This window comes from Pelecanus crispus, chromosome 4, assembly GCF_030463565.1.
Source record: "Pelecanus crispus isolate bPelCri1 chromosome 4, bPelCri1.pri, whole genome shotgun sequence".
Classification (NCBI taxonomy): Eukaryota; Metazoa; Chordata; class Aves; order Pelecaniformes; family Pelecanidae; genus Pelecanus; species Pelecanus crispus.
This window is the reverse complement of record NC_134646.1, coordinates 75,048,847-75,070,224: the sequence shown is the minus strand read 5'-3', so window position 1 is coordinate 75,070,224 and position 21,378 is coordinate 75,048,847. Positions and strand designations below refer to the sequence as shown.

At 39.7% G+C, this 21,378-nt stretch overlaps 1 protein-coding gene across 1 annotated transcript in view; it reads left to right on the top strand.

Moving 5' to 3' along the window:
- Positions 1–20,816, top strand: part of ABLIM2 (actin binding LIM protein family member 2) — a 104,617-nt gene extending 83,801 nt beyond the window's left edge. The window contains exons 17-21 of the mRNA XM_075709871.1: positions 3,862–3,920; positions 6,243–6,297; positions 7,659–7,723; positions 7,896–7,976; positions 20,703–20,816. Coding sequence (XP_075565986.1) covers positions 3,862–3,920; positions 6,243–6,297; positions 7,659–7,723; positions 7,896–7,976; positions 20,703–20,816 — 374 coding nt within the window. The remainder of the gene's footprint in view (positions 1–3,861; positions 3,921–6,242; positions 6,298–7,658; positions 7,724–7,895; positions 7,977–20,702) is intronic.
- The last annotated feature ends 562 nt before the right edge of the window (positions 20,817–21,378 follow it).

The following is a 21,378-nucleotide window of genomic DNA, read 5'->3' as shown; positions in this document are numbered from 1 at the left end:
TTCTGACATCAGCCCTATCTCTGTGGCATAGTCAGTGAGTATCAGAGAAAATAAACTTTTTGGGTATAGGTTTGGTGCCAAGTGGTTACATGCAGAGTGGAGGAAGTTAGCAGGCATCAGACTGCAAATCTCTGGTGATGTGTACAGACATACTGTGCAAACAGCCCTGTGTTCATCTGTCCAGCCTTTGAGCAAACCAGAGAAGGGTTTTTCTGCTCTGGAAGATACTTAGCCGCATTATGTTAGCTATATGCCCAGACAAATACATCTAACAACAAAGCACATCAGTATGAGGCTTGTGTAATTAGCAGGTATCTAGAGAGGAGCTTGCATCTCCTTATATCTACCTGTGTAAATTTGTCTTGTTTCTGTAAATGTAGATGTTTAATAGTTAATAATTTACCATAATTCATGATTTCAAGTGTCACATATTTAGGAAAGCAGACATCTAGCAAGGTGTTCATGTGTCCCTGATGTGCTGAGAGGCAACCTCAGAATATCCAGGTTAGAGTGAATGTCATCCTGGAAAAAGCAGGAGCTGTATCGATGCAGAGAGTAGCTGATGCTCAGATAGTGCCTAATTAGAGAGGAAGATTGCTTTATCTTGGCCAGTTACTCCAGAAAATGTACTGTAACGGTACAACTGCAGTTGGATGTGGTAATAATCAGTATGTGGTTGTTGGCTTTTAGTGTTATACTTTTCCTTTATTTTAAAAAAAAGAGAAGCAAAGTAAGTGTGTTTAACTTTGTAACACAGTTCATGGGAAACAGAAGCTAAGTGAAATACAGTTCCCACTGGAGTCAGTGGGTCTTGCTAGCTTGTTTCGGGCTATTTCGGCTTTATTTGCCTCTTGGATTTTTTCCAGCCAGCCACACGATGTCGCTTGTGCCTGCGGATGTGGCTCAGCCCAGGCAGCCTGGGAGGCAGCTCCTCAGCTGCTATCTCCTAAAGTGAATTGTGTTTGATTTCAAACTGGTCTTTACCTTAGTGCATTTTACCTTGGTAACTGAGTAAGTAGTATTTGGCGATAGAACAAAACTGTCTCACCCATCTTCGCTGTAGCCAAGAGGGCAAGAAATTGAACTCCGCACTGATGTTCAACACCAGCATCTTTTTCCAGGCAGGAGCAGAGATGATAGTTTTGTTGCAGATACATTCATTCTATCTCACAGGTATTATACGCTTTGCCCTCCAGTGTCACTACCATTCAGATCACAGGCAATGATAAGTTTCTAGTTTCCAAACTGGAATAGCTAAGTGATCCATGTAATTCAGTATTCATCACTACATCCCTGTATTGGACGTGGAAACCCCCTGCGGGGCTGAAAACAAAAGTTCTGCGTGTAGTTTATACACTCCTCAGATGCTGGTTGATTATGTTTCTAAAACATCTCTTCCTTTTATAGATCATCTTCATTTTACTAGCTTAAGTAAATCAAGTTTTTCAAGCCGCCTTTCCTGCGATGAGCTTTCATTGCCCCAGTTATCCTGAAGGCCACTGGTCTACTGGAGTTAATTTAACCCACTTGAACACTGATGAACAAGAACATCACAAAGGATTCCTCCAGGATCTCCTGTCACTGCCTGAAAATACTATTATTTCCATATTTTATATGTATCAGGACAGACATTTCCAACTTCTGCTTTTTTTTACACTTACATTAGCAACTCAAAGTCATCTTGTGATTGAGCTGTGTACCTAAGCCTGTCTCCTTCCCCATCATTTCCAAATTATGAGCTCTCAGCTTAAACAGTAGAAGTTTGGGGTATTTATTAGTCCACAAGTGCATGACTTTTCTTGTGAATTACTAAATTTTATCCCATTTCTATTACACTAATGTTCAAGGTTATCCCAGTTCTTCGTGATATCCCAATCTTCCTCTATATTGTCAGTGCTTTATAACTTTGTGTAGACAGCAAAGTTTAATAGTGAAAACATGAGGCAATTTCAACTCAACACCAGTCCATGCTGACACTTTTCTCTATCAGCTCTGCTCAGTTCTCACTACCCATTTCTTACACTTCATTATTTCCTTACTGACCCTATCATTCCTCTGAGTCCATCTGCTCCAGATATGCATTTAATTCCATGGGCGGCCAAATACCAAACACTGTAATGATATCACATTAGATGAGATCCAATAAAATTTATGTTGTGCGGAAATCATTTCTCTTAACAAGGAAAACTACAAAGCATGTCTGGCACTGTGTCTTTAACGTGTCAAACCAGTTAAAATCCATGTGAATATAATTGATTTTCTGTTTACTTCAATGTTTTTGTTCAGTCTTTCCTTAAGTTTTCTGTTGGAAGCAAACTGGTAGCTCCTCATTCTCTTTTTCCCCTCTTAAATATAAAAACCATAGTTGCTGTTCTCCAATGGTATTGGATTTGCAGTTCGATGTGAGCTTATCGCTCCCTGGTTAAATACATTAAGTGCTTTGAATTATGTTTCCATCACGACTGTGATTCATTGGCATACCCTTATTCTGTTAGCTTTCCCTCCTTGCTCAGTACTCTACCTTTCGTTCCTAAAAATGGAGGTAAAATACTGCAGTGTTGGAGCCCTACCTAGGTTGCCTTTCACCTCTGCTGTGTACTGACATAGCATAACTCCCAGTGATCCCATTTCTTCTTTGCTTGTTCTCTTTTTATTTGGATAGCTGGAGAACCCTTTGCTATTTGTTTTAATATCATTTTCAGTGTTTAACTCAGCTTGACTTCTGGCAGTTCTCACTTTATCTCAGCACATCGTGAGGTCTTTGCTGATCCATCTTTTGTTTTTTCTTTCTGTATGCTTATTCCTAATCATCTCCTTAGGGTATTTATTAATCCAGTGGGGTCTGGATTCCCTTCCTGCATTCCCCTTTGGACACAGATTGCTAACATTTCTGACAGAAAGAAGCATTGTACATTCAGTTCTTTGAGCTAACTGACTTCTGTAACTCTTTGCATCGATTTACCAAAGTTTCCTGTACTGGAATCAAGAATGTTTATTACACACATGTTTGTTCATCTTCTGATTAATTTAAACTGATTCGGCTTGTCACTTCTATGCAGCATTATTTTTATTAACCAAAAACTAATCTGAAACACTTTTTGTCCTTTCACTGACAAAAGGAACTTCCAAACCTTCTTGTTAGACTCTCAATATCAAAAGTAAGTCTCTTCAGTTGTTTCACAGTGACCACACACAGTTTCATCACCATATTACATCCAGTTTGTTCACGGTAACACCACTTTGCCAATTTTATCTATCTTAAAACTTTCTTTCTCTTGAGTGTTTATATTCTCACTGATTTACTTTATCCATTGCCATATCTTCATTTATGCTTTTTTCCACTTGAAGCAGTAGAAGAAGTTTTAAAGAAAGCAAAAAATTTTTTGTGGCTTTTTTTAAGTGGTAGGATACCAACCCTTCTTTTTTAAGAAACAAAACCAAAACCAGACCACATACATCATGATCAGAAGTGTTGTAACTCTAAAATGACGGTACCTTTAATCCCATTTTCAAGTCATGGTTTAACACCAAGTTGGAGGGCAGGGATTTCGCAAGCTCTCAAATCTGCTTTGCATCATGTAGCTGCATAAGGCTTCCGTAACGTGAGTCCTACAACTCTCTTCATGCCATGCCTGGTAAGGTGATTGCATCCTGGCATGCTCTTTATAGACATTGTAACACATGTTCATGTACATTAAATATGGAGAAAAGATGAGCATTGCTCAGTTATATTTCATCCCGTTAATAGAATGTACATATTGATCTTGTAATTGCTGTTTCTGGATGTTTTCTTTAATTCTGTGTTTTAGTAGGCTGTAAAGGATTTACAAAAAATATAGCTGTATGTTATGTCTTTTACAGGATTTCCATATTCTAAATCTGCTTCTCTACCTGGCTATGGAAAGAATGGCTTACATCAGGTAAGTATACATTTAAATGCATTCTCCAGGCAACAGGGTATCATAAATAGGCAGCTTAGTAACGAGTTGAAAATCTACACAGTAATAACACTTCAAAGGTGTTTTGGCGGCCAGCCCTGTCTGATGGATTCATACCCTATGTGGGTTGCAGTTTGTCTGCAAGAGTAAGACAGACTGAGGCTTCTCCTTTTAATTGTGCACATCATGAGCATTAGGAATCTTGAGTCTCCTCCCAAAACAAACAAAGGTCCAAAATGTACAGGCTGCACATATTAATAGATCACAGTGTAGCTTGAATTAATGATAGAGAGGGTTAGGCCTATAATTAGGCAAGTAATGACCTTAGAGCAAAGGTGGAGCAGCCCACATCCATTGCATTTCTTGAACCATCTGTTCTGTTTTTTTCCAGTATGCATGTGTGTGTTATATATATATATGTATATACACAGACAGTCATCATACTTCTAAGGCGGGGAGGGAGCAATACAGAGAGAATGGCAGGCAGCAATCTGGAAAGCAAAATGCATTAACAAAATTATGATCAGATCAGACTAGGCATTCTTTTTCTAATCCTTTTTTGTGATTTTTGTAAGTCTTTAGGAAAAAGGCATCTTTCCCACTGTGGTCTCTCTTTCTGACATCTAGCATTATGGGTTCTCAGTTCATGGCTTATATTTTTAGGTACAAACCCACTATGATTAATAGTGATAAGTTGGCAATACATAGGCACGTGCACTTATATTTTGAAGATTGATTTGTGTCTAAATTACATGGACAGGACCTCATTCAAATGCCCTCCTTTCTCCAAAGGAAGATGTGGAAGCTGCAAAGTACATGAGCAGGATTAAACTTCCCCAGTGATGAGTCAAACTGCAGGTCATTGGAAGGAGCTACAAGAAAGCAACTGTCAGAGAGTAGCTAAATGAACTTTTCAGTAGCTACTGAAATGTCCATCGCTTTGAGTTAATATTACAAGACTAATTGTGGCTGTGTTGGTTCAATACCTGACTGTGTGAATCCCTCTCTGAAAGAACCACTGGCACTGCAACTTGATCGAATACGATTTAGGAATTTTAAAGGGTCTAGATAAACCTGTCAACAGCTTTTTTCTAACTTTTCAGAATAACTGTTACCAGTAACCCGAAGCAAGCGAGGGACCACCTTGCGCCCAGCCACTGCACTGGTGAGGCACCAAAGCCATCAAAAGGCTTCACGCAGATGAGGCCAAAGCAAACTCCATCAGCAGTGCAGTTGGCTGCGCTTGTGGGCTGAAGCCATGCGATGTACTATGAAAGCAGCAGGTGGCAGCATTTGCCCCGCCTAAAGGGTCCAACTTCACAGCCGAAAACTAGGAAAGTTGAAAAGGTTGCTCGTGATCAAATCCTTCAGGCCAAAATTCTTCTCAGAATGGGTATCCTTGGTTTGGATTGCAGGTTCATACCAGCTTTTGTGGTTTGTTATTTTTAATCAGCTCTCCCAGTGCCGCATAACAAAATAAACCAAAACCAAACAATAAGGAGCCTTGCAGGTTATTGTGAGCGTAGCTGTGTGCACTGTTGATACCCTAGCAGGCAAAAGTGACACTTGGGAAGAAAATTCATATAATAGTGCTTTTGTGATCTCCTGTAATGTTTTTCATCGTAGCATTTGCCAGCAAAAGAAAAAGACAGTGGGTCAAACAAAGCGATGGCATATACGCACAGTTCTCCCTGGTCTTAGTGGCATCAGCAGTGTGAAGCAGAAAGCAGAATGAGACAAGTTTCAGTGCAGCACAAGTGATTTGTGATGACAGTAAGACGTCTGCATTGCAGGGAAAGGCACATGACAATTTCAATCTAGCCTTGCTGCGAGGTCTTCAAATGGGGGTGGTTGGTGGCTTTCTGACACCTTTCTGCCTCACTGAAAGCTGTGAGGAGGCAGAGCTCAAAAACGTCCCAAGGGCTTAGGGGTGCGGTGAGTTGATACAAGACTGCAGTTGCCTCTGTGAGTGCCATTCGAGCTCCAGCTTTTGCTGGTCTGTGGGAGTTCACAGCGTAGGCAGCAAACTGCACCTGCAGTGCCTCCGAGGACCCAGGCATTCACTCGACACTCCATCCTCGCCTCCATCTCTGCAGTCATAGATCCATGGGTGTTGTGAGCACTCCGGACTCCTGCCTTGAGCAATTGGGTCAAGTTTGAATGAGACTTTATTCTCTTTCTCTCTTACAAGGATCTATATTTTGATTGTGTGGTACCAACACATTTTCTTTTTTCTCTCAACAATGTGCAGAGTGATTTTGCAGTGTATTTTGCTACTATATTGCTTCTTTCTTTCTCTTTCAGCCTGAAAATATGGGCCAATACGAAACGGACCAGGAGGCAAGCTGGGGGATGAAAGGTATATTGCCATATCATTTCCACTCCAATTCATGTTTTCTTCCTTTGAGGATGCTCATTAACATCTTGCCATAAAGGGTTACTATTCTGAGATCTTCCCATAGTTTACGTAATAATGACTAGATAGAGACCCAGATCAGTATCATGTTTATCTCAGAGAATCTTCTTTTTATCTGACCAAACATAAAGGCCTGACTGAAGTGGTGCAACCGTGTTGAGTCAGCCCCAGTATCCTCAGTATGTGGCAACAGCCTCTGGTTCTCTTTGCTTAGTAGGTGGTGGTCTCATATCAAAGAGAGGAAGAAATTTAAGATAATCACTCCTTCAAGATGTATTTAATAAAAAAATCAATTGTGCTTCTTATTTGTGCTACAGTGACGTTAAAATATGCAGAATTCAAAAACCAGAATTTATTTGCATTAATTTTTTATTACAGTTTAAGTGGACTGTGAACTTAATATGGAACTTGGGTTGGAATTTTCAAAAGAGCTGAGCAATTTAGGAACATGCATCTACTCATGAGGAAGAGTAGGATTTTGTTTCCAAGACACTTAATCTCATTTTAAAAATCTTACTATCATGATCCACTTCTTGCCTCTGTGTTGATAAAAATCTTTGTCTCTATGTTTGAATAGTTTAAAGTACAGATTTTGAAAGTAGACTTATCTGTGATTTCATTTCAGACCATAAAAAGGTCTGTGAAAACATACTGGCTATCCTGGTTGCATTTAATCATCAGTGTGAATAGTTGACGTTGTGGTAGTCATATCATATAGAGTCATATACTGACCTAATTAGAATACTCTTGTGCTAGGTTAGATCCAGGAATCATCATCCCCACATTCCCAAATCATCTTTTCTTCACTATCGTTATTCCCACTGCAGTCAGCCCAAGTGCAGGATATTGGCATCTTGGAATATTGTATTAACTCAATGATTTTCATATATGTTCCCAAACTGACATGCCTGTAATAATCCGTATATTTTAACTATTTTCAGTAAAGAACAATAAGGGCAGGACTTTTGGATGACAGACTGGCTTAACTCTGAACAAAAGCCTCCTGTAAAAAGAAATTCCCAATTTTGCCAGGCATACTCACTGTGTAACCCAATGGCATCAGGAGATGGATTTTCTGTAATAAGCCTTTGATTTTGAGGACTATTGCTTCGGTAATAGTGTTATAGGCGCTCAGAGCATGGGGGTCAAATGCTTATTATGCATGCAGTTATCCAACAACTATTGAAAACCTAGGAGAAATGTAATAGCACAACAAATTGCTGATGTACCTAGATGTTTGTTACGGTGACTCCAAAAGCAGCCTATAAATTCTAAACTGTGAACCTGTTCTCATTCTCTTGCAGAATACAAGGTAAGAAGGGCTTTTCCAACCCTGGAAGAACAATCAAATTCAGCACTTCCTAGCAAGGTTACATATGTTCCTTTTTTTATTTTATTTCATTAATTTTTGTCCCAGTGAAATATTTGTCAAATCAGGATGCAAGTATGTACCGTTTAAATTAGTAAGTTCCCCACACTGTCATTTCCACACATCAGAATCAGATTTGGCTAGAGTTCATATGCTTTTGTCTTTTTAACAGATTTATCCTTATGAAACACTTATTGTAACAAACCGAGTTCGTGTGAAATTGCCTAAGGATGTGGACAGGACCAGACTGGAGGTAGGAATGATATTTGCTTGATGGTTTTGCAAGTCTTTGTCCTGTTTGTTTACCATCTTAGATATTCCTGTGCCCAAGTAATAGCAATGAAAGAAGAGAGGAATAACATTATATATTATGTTTTATTTCAAAACACTAGCATGTAAGCAATTTAACTAAAAAAGAATAGCCAAAACCTGGCGAATGTCTGACCAAATGGTGTTTTACAAAGATGCTGATGAAACCCATTAGTTTTGGATAATTATACAGGATATTGAAAGGCAGAACGGGGCGGGTGGAAACTTGTTTTTTTAATTCCTATAAAAACCACCCTCCTAGAATAATCTTGAGTATTATAAAAAAGCTCCATTTGTCTCGCAAATATATGGACTTATGTTTCTGGTCCATTGTCTTACTCAGCCTCTCCTTTGCTGTGTTATCCATGATCACTGTGTTACCAATTTGCTGCAGCTTCCACCTCTCTCAGAGAGTAGTAGTATAAGCTGGGGATATGTAGATAAAATTTATTGTAAAGGAAAGCTTAGTTTCCAAAGGCCAAATCCTGAAGTTGATGTTCAGGTGAAATTCATGAGGTTGATTTTTTTGACTGCGTAATGACAGGACCGAATAAAGACTCACCTAAATTATTAAACTAATGTATCTTTGTGTGAATTACTATTAAGACGAAGAGATATTTTTAACTTGATAATGTGACAAGAAAAGAAGAAAGAAACTTTAATCTTAAAGAAAAACAAAAGAAGAAAAACCATGAAGTAGCAGAAAGTTCCTCATTAAAGTTCAATTTTTTTTTAAACCATTTACCAAATTCTTACACGTGTAGTATATTTTGGAAATGGTGTTATGTTCTTAAATACTTCAGTGTGCTTGTCGCTTGATTACCCAGCAAGTGGTATTGATTTGATTGTAAGGAAAAAAAAGCCTCAAACGTGCTGTTTTAAGCCTGGGGTATAGCAAGTCATGATAGCAATAATAAAAAGCATGATGAGTCCAGAAAAAGGAGCAGGGAGTTGGAGGAATACTCATCTGGACACATCCTATAAAGGATTCTTTCATATATATATATATATATGTGAGTGTGTGTATATTAAAGAATAGAGTCTTTGTTTAAACATATCAGACTGGTCTGAATAGCAAATGCAGCTCCAAGTTGCTTTTTTAAGACAACATATAGTTTGCTTTGGATGGATCATGCCTGTCCTGGCTGCCATTATCCGTAACTCATACACTGTCCTCAGCTGGGATCGCTGTTTGTTTAACATTGGAGTTGCTCAGTCTGCCTCGCACCAGGTGCAGCCCAGTGCCTGATGGCTCAAGGAGCCCGACCACTTCAAAGATCTCACGGAGGTTTGCAAAAAAGAACAATAAACAAGATCTGCTTCAAACCTGAACCAGAAAAGCGATAAGGGGACCAGGCTGATCCTGCTGATTGCTGCAGTATGTTAAACATGTGTGTCTGCAGGAAGGACTCCTTTGTAGACCATCTTACATTTATTAGGGATTGGTAGATTTTTAAACAATTAAATTAGCAGCATTTTAATAGGATTATAACTACTGGAAAAACAGAGGCAGCAGCTCATCTACACATTCAAACCATATGCAGAGTTGAGCGACAGGCAAAAACTGTTGCCTTCCCTGCTGGCCTCTTCCCCTCCTCCCCGTCCCTTCTTTCTGCATTACAGAATTGCTGGAAATAAGTAGCTTTGCATAGAAAAGCAGTTTATCATTATGTCCTCTTGTGGCAGAAGAAGAAGATTGTAACTTAGTTGCTGACTTGTGTGTTCAGCAGATTTCAGGCTTGGGCAAGACCCAGGACTCCAGGAGCCCAACGCTAGGTGGGTTTATAGGTTTGCACAGGAACAGAGCAGGATTAGACACACGGACATGCACACCCCCCATCTGTTAGTAGAAGACCCACTAAGCATATCTTGGTATCTCCAAGCTTTTGGGTGCAACACCGGGAATAGTGGAAGCAGGTACTAAGCTAGATTTCACCTTTTCTTGACCTCCATGTCACATTCGCTAGAGGGTATGAATCGATGCTCACAGATCTCTAGGAGGCAAGTGCTGTCTCCGAGCAGAATTGGTTGCCGGCTGATCTTCTGTGTTCATCCTGCACAGCCAATGTCACTTGTGAAAGGGCTGGATTATGCCTACAGAAATGGTGAAGGTGATAGCACTGCTAAGCCCATGGATTATCCAAACTGGGGAGTGATTTATCTAGGAAAATCTTTTAAGAAAAAATCCATGTTCTAATATTCCAGCATTATTCTGATCAGTTTTGCAGGCTGAAGCCTCACCGTGCTCTCACTGCTGCAAATCAGGACAGGCTCCTGGGTGTGATGGCTGTGGGCAGGGTATGGGTGGTATCAGTGAAAGGAGACCTAAACCAGTTGTGTTATCAACTTGTGTTACCAGTTGTGATATCAACTATCAAACCTGAAAGCGGTCTTACCGTGTCCAGTATGATTAGAATATCTCACACATGATGTTTCTGATTTCCTAGTCTACTTAGGAGCAATAAGGTGACTAAATCTGCATGAGCTAGATTTATTTAACAGCCCTCTTGCAAGTTGACTTGAAGTGGGCTCCTGTTTGTGGAATAGAGTTTGTTGTGAACTTTGAATGATCTGGCATAGATGTCATGGAAAAGGCGCTGTTGTTTATCTCTGATTCCCTTTTCCAAGGGAAGTCTCCTATATTGAGTGTTTCTGTCATGAAAAATGAACTCAAGTAAATGGTATTAGCTCCTTGGGTCAAATTAAGGGAGGCTGCAATGATGGCCTCGGCTAATGGTCAAAGACTGCAGGAGGGTGGGGTTTTAATGGGTGGTAGTGTTTTCCTGACTTTGCTCCCATTGTGAGTATTTTTTAGATTATGCTGTTGCATAAGAAATTTATTTTAAGGATTATAAAAAATATTTTCTTGTAAAAATGCGTATTTTTCTAAGCCCAAGAGGTATCTAGAGATTAGGAAGGCTCAACTGGTAATAAATGCATTCAAATAACAGGAATTCTTTCTTCAAAAGCACATATATCTAAGCATGGAAACACTCGGCATGTTTTTGTTTGCTTGTTCTAACTCAGCAGTGAGGCAGAAGTAGCCTAGTTCCTTGTGCTCCTCGAGGAGATGTTTATGCCAACAGTGAACTAATACATCCAGCATTGAGAACTAGTTATAATAAACGACCTGCTGATTTTTAAATACATTACTGGCACTCTAGATTTTGAATGAATAGCCTGGATCTTCATTTAGTATAAGCTGATTAGAAATCTGAGGAATTTATACTAGATAAGGATTTGGCCCAGAATTTTTTTTAGATGTTTCTCTCTATCACAGGGCTGTTTATTCTGTTAGATGAACGGAGCAGCATTCCTGTGAGCTATTCTAAAGGGAAATGGTGAAGAACAAGTTAATTCAGATAATGTTGCAGAACAACAAAGCACTAGGACAAGATTGGATTATACAATCTGGGTGAAGTAGGGGAATTGCACTCTCACCACATCTACACATGACACGAACTGGGGGGACAGCAGTTGACATTCTGGTGAGCAGAGCCTCCGTTCAGAGGGACCTGGCCAGGCTAGAGGAATAGGTCAACAGGGACCTCATGAAGTGCAACAAAGGTACATCCAGATTCCTGCACTTGTGACAGAATTAGGCCATTCGACAGCACAATATGGGGGGAACAGCTCTGCAGAAAAGGATCTGGGGGTCCTAATGGAAAACAAGCTGAACATGAGTCAGCAACACACCTTTGCAGTAAAGGGGTTATAAAGGAAAACACACTCTTCTCAGAAGTAGGCACTGGAAGGCCAAGAGGCAACAGTCACAAGTTGCAGGAAGGAAAATTGCAATTAGATACAAGGGACAAGTTCCTCACTGGGAGAATAGTGCACTGGAACAGGTTGCCCAAGAGGCTGTGAAGTCTCCATCCCTGGAGGCATGCAAAATTCAGCTGGACATGGCCTTGAGGAATGCGGTCTAATTTTAAAGTTGGCCCTGCTTTGAAGACCTCCATAAGTCCCTAATTTGCTTAGGTTGGTGTATTCTGTGAATACAAAACCTTAACACAGTATAATTCCAAAATAGGAATATTCAGTGCTCTTGCTTGCTCTTGCAATAGCATTTGGTCTATCTTGGCACATTTTATCAAAAGGATCATTTTACTATGCAGGGGCTTAAATATCAGTGTCCTGGAGCAAACTTCCCTATTTTGGAAACTTAACTCCTGAGTTTCCAGGGACATCACCTTTGGATGGTACACATTTGCACATTTCTTACCTGCTGGTTTCCCAGTGGTGTTCCACAGGGCCTGTTTTTTTTTTTTTTTCCAAAGGAAGTTTGGCTTATGGACACTTCTGAAAATCTTGATACCTCTTTTAAATACTTGAATACCTTTTACGATTTAGGCATTGGGCTCCTAAAAGCATGCACTTGATACTTTTATCTTAGATTGGATATTGTTTGCCTGTTATTCAGTCATAGCAATGTGATTCAGCGCTTGCACATCCAGATTGATGGTTCATGCCCAGCTGCATAGATTTTTTTTTTTTCTCTCTCCCAAAGTTGCTTTTATCACAGAGTATAAGATTTCTTTTGTGGTCACAGGCTGGTAATTTTGAAAGCCAACATAGTTAGAGTCTTCCATTTGGAAACCATCTTTATCTTTCAGTGTTTTCATTTGATTTTCTTATCTTAATGTGTCTTAGTTTCTTTAGCCTTTTCTTTTGAATGTCAGAGAGTTAAAAGCATTATTCATGCATACCTATCAAATACAGTAGAAAGTAAATTACTCCAGTTTTGTTTGAGCCTGTTCTTTCTTTGTTTAACAAGGATACACTGAAACAATTGCTAAGAAAAAAGTATTCTGGAATGTCAAGTAGCAAACCTTCGTCTGCTACCTTGTTCTCTTGTAAACAGAAATGAGAGATTTAAATATGGGTGCGGTCTTATTTGAACAGAGCACTCACATTAACTCAAATATGCTTTTCCTCCTGAAACTGCTTCTCTGGATTTGTTTTAGGGATGACATTTTTTCCACTATTTTTTATTCAGCAGTCACCCTGGGTTCTAACCATTTGGGCTGCAACCATTTTAGGACTGGTTTCCAGTAATTGAGCCTGAATTTATAACAGCCCCAGATCCTAGATGTCATTCATACAAGTACTGTTTTGTGTCCCACCTCCTCTGGAGCTCAGATGGGGAAAATCAGAGCAAAGCTGGAATGCTGTCTGTTTTAACACAGGGAAGTGTAGTTTGGGGCTGGATTTGAGGTTACAGGCTCACTGCACAATGAAGCTCATAACCTGGAGTGAAAAAGTACAGGTCACTGGCTTCAGTGGAACTTCACACTGTTTAACTTGAAAAACGTTTGTGTGGTGTTTCTTATTCTAGGCATATACTTGTGTTGTGATCAGTGCTGGATGTCTGTATCAGTTTTCAAAGCCCTTATGAAAGGAGCCATTATAAAATCAAAATATGCATTAGAAATGATGTGATATGTATGAAAGCTAATTCCTAGCAGAGTGGAAACGCTGTGGGAGTGAACAGAGATTAGATGTGGAGCATTCATATTACAGATGCACTAAAGCCCAAACTAAGGGAAACTGGAAAATCCGCTTTAAGAATAAGGTATTTTGTACCTAAATCGAATGAAATTTTTGAAACTTAAAATCTTCTATATATTTTCATAATTCATTATGGAGTCATAGTTTGTGTTTTATTTATGAATTGTTTTCTTAATTATATAATATTTTTTATCAGCAGTCTGCTGAAGGCAATTACTTATGTCAATGTCAGTATGAAAAAGCTCATTTGGTTGAATGACAGGATGATGGCATAGGTTATCCTCAGAGACGTTCTATGTGTACCGCTGTGTAGGTAATATATTGATATCCCTGAGAGAAATACTTGTATCTTTTCAGCTTCTTGAATATTTATGGATGACTCAGCTGGGCAAAATATTGAATGTACAATGCCGCTACAGAATATTTTGTGTGTGCCTTGTGATACGTCACAAGAGGTTAGATTGTAAGTACCCCACAGTAGTAGTGCTGAGTGGAATGCAGCTTCTGTGTGAAATTTCATGATACCCTGAGATACTAAACGAGATATATCCACAGACCCAGGAGCCTTGTATAGACGCTTGGGGTGACATTGGCATGGGGAAGGGTTTCAGACTCTTTTCCTTGCTGCTTCTGTTACACAACTTTTCTGGGAGTCTTTTTTGGGACTCATACTGCTATGTGGAAGCAGAGGAGAGAGGGGCATCTACACCCGCCAAGGCTCGGTTGCACAAGTGCTGTGACTAACAGCCCTCATCTAGCATAACCACAATTGTAGCACCTACTGCCTCATTCCCTGATCAATGGAGTTGTTCTAGTTATCTTTTAATACCTTTTGAAGTTCATTAGGTGGCAACTCATGATGTTTCTTAACTTCCCCTCCCCTATCACATAATTACTTAATAGTTTGAAATATTTATTCAGCGTGAAGCTTAATTACTTCGTAGATGAGCATAACATTCAATACTCCCTTGGGAATGTGGCACATGGTTAATTACAGCTTTGTAATTAGTCATGCAGTAGGCTTAGAAGAAACCTCTGAAAAGCCTGCTGAGCCCCAGCAGTACAACAGAAAGAAGGGAGAAGAGTGTGAACCTTGTGAAAGCAAAATGAGGATTTGAAATTCAGTATATAAAAGAGAAGATTTTCCAGAAAATTATGATTGGGCTTCTGAAAGTAATTTTTGGGCTAACTTTGAGAGGCATGGGAGAATGGAATGTGGGGGGAGAGGGGGAGAGGAGAAAAACTGGAGAAGGGAGGAGGCTATTGTTGTTCCAGATGTATTCAGTTGAGATACTTTTAACATCCTAATGAATACAAGAAAGACTACGTCCCACCAGCAAAGCTCTGCACTAACTACCCTGAAGAGCTAAGATCTGATTATTTACATGATGCTAACTTACCTGTGGATAAACCTTTCGCAATAAATCCCAGTTTAGTTTGACTATTTTGCATTTTGAAGACTCTGGAAAAGATCCTGTACCTTCTAATTCTGGGTTTTGTGGATCAGAGGTTGGAAGTGTTACAAGGACTCTGAACAAAAATGAATTGGACAACGACTTAAAATTACACTCTATAAAATAGAGTGCTTCAGAGAGACTAGCTGAAAAATTCACTATGGATTCAAGCAAAGGCAAGGTAATGCTTGGCTGTTTCCTATGAACATAACGTAACAAAAAGCAAAAGAGAAACAAACCTAAGGTTTTAAATGACCTCTAGGAATTAGGACTTTGATTTTTCTGGTCTTCGACTCATCACATCCTGCCATCCCCTGCGTCGGTTCATTGGTTCAGTATTGACTCATGAGGAAGTATGATATCTGTGATATCCTCTGAATTTCCTACATCAGCAGGTTTTCACATGAGGACTTCCATCCAATTACTGACCCAGAATAAACATGCTTGTGCAGCATGACCTGGTCACAGCTTGCTGCAGTACAGCTGCAGGTTAATTGCAATTTTCCCTTCCTGTGACTTATTCACACTAATTCCATGTTCCTAAGTGTTAGTTTTGAAGATCTCTGAATTTCATTAAAAGCACAATTATTCTTGGGGAAAAGAAATCTCATTGAATTAAATGAATATTATAACTATTTAGAATTATTAGTGGCTTTTTAGCAGGCCACAGAAAAATAGAGACAAGCCTCATTAATTGACAGTGAAAAGCATCACTTCTTTCTGAGATAACACTGTGGAGCAAGTATTTGAATGTGCAATTAATTACTTTTGTTCTGAGAGACTCGAAAATGAGCACGTATCCGTACTGCTCATTTTAATGACCATGTTTCGTAGAGCATGAGGATTTTCCATTATAGTGGTTGCATTTCAGTAGAGAGGTTTTAGCTCAGCCCTTACTTAGTTCTGTATATCTTAATAAGAAACATTTGCATTTTAATTCTTCCATTGTGCATTTGTATGTTTTAGGAGAGCTAGCCACATAATTACAGCAAGGTGTGGTGACCCATCTTACACAGTGCTGTGCCCTATAGGTAACATCCAAGTGAGGAATTACAGCAGCAGCATTCAGTTCCCTGCAGGCCACCTTTGGGTTTCCCAAAGTGGGATCCCAAGGTTGTGATCCCATGTCTGTAATCCAAAATTCTGTCAGTGCAGGTGAGAGATTGTGCTTCTGGAGACATGACTCTCCTCTTCCGTACAAAGCCACTGCTGTGACCCATGAACACATCTGGTGGATCCTCAGCACTTTACTGAACTCGAGTCTCACTGTCTTTTTCTGATTTCCCATGCAAGCTGACTCAAAATGCTATCCAGAACAAAAGATTGAGCACTAGTGGCTTTACGAGCCTCAGATTAATACAATTTTATCAAAGTAATACAGTGCAGTAGTCCTTTCTAGTGTGGCAATTTCACACTTAAATATATCCAAAATGCTGATGTTCTGATGCTGTAAGCTCCAGTATAGCAGTCTTTTTTAGTGAAGAACCCTCTTTAAACTGTTTACCTTATCTTTTAGCAAGTTCTCAGGTAGCATGATGTTAACATCACTATGCAGCTTCCAAACTGAGCTCACGTAAATACAGTCAATTCAGAGTGTGGGCAGAAGGGGACCTTAACCTGGTCCTCTGTACTCTCCTCAGTGCCTGCAACGTGCCCAGCTTTGCCGTTGATGTAGAGCAGAGAAGTAGATTGAGTTAAGCCGCCTGAATATGGCCAAATTGTCACAAAGGGAATTAAGAATTGGTTACTAGCACACTGTAAAACACCCAGACTTCCTATGTAAACAAGACCAACGCTAGTAAAAAAAAGGAATGAATGTTACTTTTACTAATAAGTTTGGCCATTCCTTTAATGGCCCAATGATGCACTGTTAACGTAGCTGGATATTTTAAGCTGATCCAATCCTAAAAAAAACCCCAAGAAATCATGTTCTTGGCCTTGTAAAGCGTAGCTGTACACGCACATCTTCTCTCATACCTCAAGATTAATATCCTCCCTATTCCCTATGCATAATTTTCAATTTCCCTTCTTTTGTTTGACTAATGAGACAAGGTAACGCTTCAGTTAAGACAAATTAATATTCAAATAGCTGAGAAGAAAGATAAATCAATGTAAGATTTCTTCGTAGTGCATTTTCTCTGCCTTTGGGAAGAGGTCTAGGTCTTAAAGCTATAAGGTTTAGGAAAGTCCCAACAACAGTGCAGACAAAATTTAACATCACACATACAAAGAAAAGTATGAACATAAACTTCCCACACTGGCCTATTCCCATGGTGTTTAGACCCTTCAAATACTTGTAGACATTTACCATATTTTCCCTTAGTCATCATTTGGCTAAGCTTATACATACTTAGGCCTTTTAGTCTTTCCTCATAAATCAAACTCCGCAACCCATGATTACTTTTGTTACTTTTATCTGAAGCTTTGCCAGTTTGATGACATCTTGGTTTATTCCAAAATTTGCAGACAGAACCGTAATCATTGCTGCTCCTAGGGTTGGTCCCAAAGCTAGAGCCCATGAAAAGAAAGGGATGGTAAAAGTTTCTGAGATGCAGGAAAAACAGTGGGAATTATGCTACAGTGGGCACACACTAGTGTCCTCAGAGATGGTTCAGACCAAAGGGGATCTTCTACTAGAATTAATTTTGCATGTGGATAATGCATTGATGGAGTAAGAAACTTTGCTAATAGTGCAGTCTGGTTGTTAGTCCTTGAGATGAGGGACAGTTTGTGGTGGAGAATTAAAAGCAAAGAAACTGCGTAGTGGAATGGGAGGTGGAAATAAGTGAGCTCGTGCTTTCCCCATCTCAATCTCTGCTACTGCATCTCTGGGCTGGAAACTCTCAACTCATTTTGGACCAGGCAGCATCAGCTGAGAACTTCTGTGAGGCAAAAAAATGGTGCTGGTGTAAACCAAAACTTCAGTATAATTAGAAAAGGCGTGCATGCAAGGAATGAAGGTGATGTCATCCAGATACAAGCAGAGGAGCAGAGCGCATATCTAATTCATACTGGCTTGGATAGATGCATGCAGACCGAAAGCTTGCTAAGCCTGAGCACGAAGCAAAATGATAAATGGCAAAGTACGGCCTTGGAGAGAAAAGGGGGAATTGCAGAGCTTTTACTGAGATTGGTGGCAAGCTTCGTCAGGAGGGGAAGTGTAGTATTTGACACCCTGACGTAGGGCTTGCTGACTCTCTCTCCATTCACCTTCAATATTGAAACAGATCTGATGAGACCACAGCACTTCTAGGAAAAAATGGTGTAATTTACCCCAAGGGAAAAAAAAAAGGTGAAAACATTCCTTTTAAAGCTTGACATTCACTATGGTTTTGGATGATTGGCAAAGTGGGTTTACCTGCAGGGTATAGGCTTTCTGATTTTCCCTTTGAGTATGAAGTACGTTTTGTCACTGCTTTCTCCTGAGTGAGGGGACATCTCAAGTCTTATCCACAATCTAGAAAGCAAGATAAAATAAAATATGATATGCTTTGCTCATCCAGACTTCTTTTTCAATCCCACAATTTACAGACATGTTTCTTGCTGTGAGAAATTGCTGAAGTTAAGCTTGCTTGCATTTGTCCACTGGATTACCAGGAAAATATGGGAAAAAAAAATCAATGCAGAGAGAAGTTACTTTTTCTTTCCAAACCCAGTAGAATTAAATTCTGTCAGTGAGAGATTGTTTCTAAAATACATTGTCAGATGTTGCTCATTTCCATGCAAAACAGGATCTCCTTTGCCAAATATGCATGGCGTGTTTGTTCCATGCTATGCATAGTGCTTATGGTGGGTTGCTATCATTGGTCAAATGAAAAATGAAGGCTCAGTTCCAAACTCTTAGTCACTGTTGTTCTGAATATGTGGAATCTCAAGGGAAGAAAACCAAGGCTGTCCTTTTTTAAGAAACCACAAGGGCCCATAATGACCATTCAAGGTAAAGGTAGTGATTTCTTATAAACAATTTCATTAATTTTCCTTGAGTAACTTACATTACAGAGAGAAACGCATTGTTAATAAGTGGAAAGCAAAATTTTGCTTTCAAATTTGTCCAAAAAATAGCTTTGTAAGGTAGGCCCATGGGGCTGTGTCTATCCTGGTCAGGTAAACCATCGTGGGATTACCAGGGCATGTTAGCATGCTCTGTGCCACAATTTTGGCTAATAGGAGCAAGCGCTCCTCCAGACGATGCTGGGACCTGACTCAAATGATAGACAACCCTGGCTTAATTGAATTATCAGAGAAAAACATAGTCTAAAGGACCCAGTGGTTCCCCTGCCTCTGGGGAGTGCTGTGCTCCCCTCTACCTTCAGCACCTTGCACTCAGCATTTGCAGGCAGCGTTATTTCACATTTGTGAGGACTGTATGTCCTTTAAAATTACAGCTCCTGGCTGGCTTGCCAGCATGCGTCTTGAGAGTGAGTGATGTGGACTAGATGGTGTTTTTGAGCCTCCTCCAAATGATGAGGACGTTGAACCCAGCTTTCTCACCTCCTGGGAAGTCCTGCAGCCAGGAGGCAGTGAGATGAAAGGAAAGGGCCAATATCCTTCCCTTGAAATAACGCAGTTGTCTAACGTGTGATGAGCCTGATTTTGCTGGGTGAGGCATGTCCAAGCGTTTCGTGCGCTTGGCGGCTTTGGGGGACTTCCCTTCTGGATGCAGGTGGCTGGGTGCACCGAGGCTGCCCAGCCGTGCCTGGAAGGAGAGCTGCACCTGGGGAATTTCAAGTCAAAAGCTCAGCTGGGAAGGAGAAGGTTAGATTGCAGGGCTGGTCCCAGGTTTCAAGGAAATATTTGTGGAAGAGGAGAGGCCATGTTTAAAAATTGCAGTTTGTAATTCTTATTGCACTGAATCTGTCCCTTTCAGACGGTGTGTGCTTAACACATCGGAAACAGAGAACCATAACTGATACTACTGAAATGCTTGAACAAGAGTTAGTTCACAATTATCAAAAGACCCATAAGATATTCATCTGAAATTCACACGTTTATCTTTTCTGCCTTTTCTGTGTGTATACTAGCAATTGTTAGGCAAACTGTTTATACTTTCCTTATCCTAACTCCTTCCAATTCTTTATGTCAGTATTCTCCCCTCTTCATCTACCTTTTTTTTTTTTTTTATATTGAATCATGAAAACATGAAATAGAAGCATAGTTCTCGGCATTTAAAAAAAACCCTATATCCAGCTTGGACTTCTGATATGAGTTTATCCCCACGGATAAGCACATTTTGAATTTAAGAATTTAGCAGTGTGCTCTCTTCTTTGTTACAAGGCTGCTATTAGTGGACCAGTGTGGTGTCCACTGCTCTCATTAAAGATCAAGGCAAAACAAATCCAACTCTGAAATTACATTGTTATCAATCTTTTTAAAGTCCTGGAATAGCTTGCATTTGTCTCAGCGTGCTCTGTCATCAAGCACTGTGTATAAACACATCTTTTTGCCGAAGACCGTAGCTTCTGCTCAGTTGGAACTATATTGAAAAGATTATTTCTTTTTAAAAGTCACTACTGCCATCAATAATTTCATTTCCCAGCTACTCTGAGCTCATTTCATTTTGATGTGGTCTTTTCCAGAACCCATTTGGGAATTGAAATGCAAATCCTAATGCATTATTTTGTGGTGTGTTTTAAAACTTAGGAAGGGCGGAAATATTCCTGTGCACAGAAAGGCTTAATGATACCTTTTGTATTTTCATTTTCAAGAGGCATTTGTCCCCTGAAGAGTTCCAGGAAGTCTTCAAAATGAGCATTGAGGAATTTGATCGTCTGGCACTTTGGAAGCGGAATGACCTGAAGAAAAAGGCCCTGCTTTTCTAGCCCCTCCCGGATAAAATATGTGCTTAATCAAAACAAAAATAGTCTTGCCAGAACTATCACATGCACTTGCTGTTGAACCATTGTCCAGCTTCATTGTGTTAGTATGTGTCGGGGAAACAGGACAGATTAGATGGCAACACGTTGGAATACAGAGAATTTGCTAATCTTGCATGACCAGATGGTTTTGTCAGTAACTCCTGGTCCTACCCAGTTTACAACGTGCAAAAAATCTAGCTTTAAATTTATTGTTGCTTGCAGTTATTGCTTGATGCAAATGGAAATTATGAAAGGAAGAGAAAAAGTGTAGCTGTGACAAAGGAAACGCATCCAACATTTTGTTCCATTAAGTTTCACAACACAATTTTTACAAAATCAAGTAAGTAACAAATATAAAATTCTCTAATGGGGGATCACATGCTATTAAAAATATGGTAAAAGCCAAAGAAAAGCATGTCCGCAAGCAATTATTGCAATTGTTTATGTGTGGTACTTTTTAAGAATGAAAGCAAAAATATGGAAGCACCTTAATTCTACTTCTTATACTTTAGACACAGCCTACTCT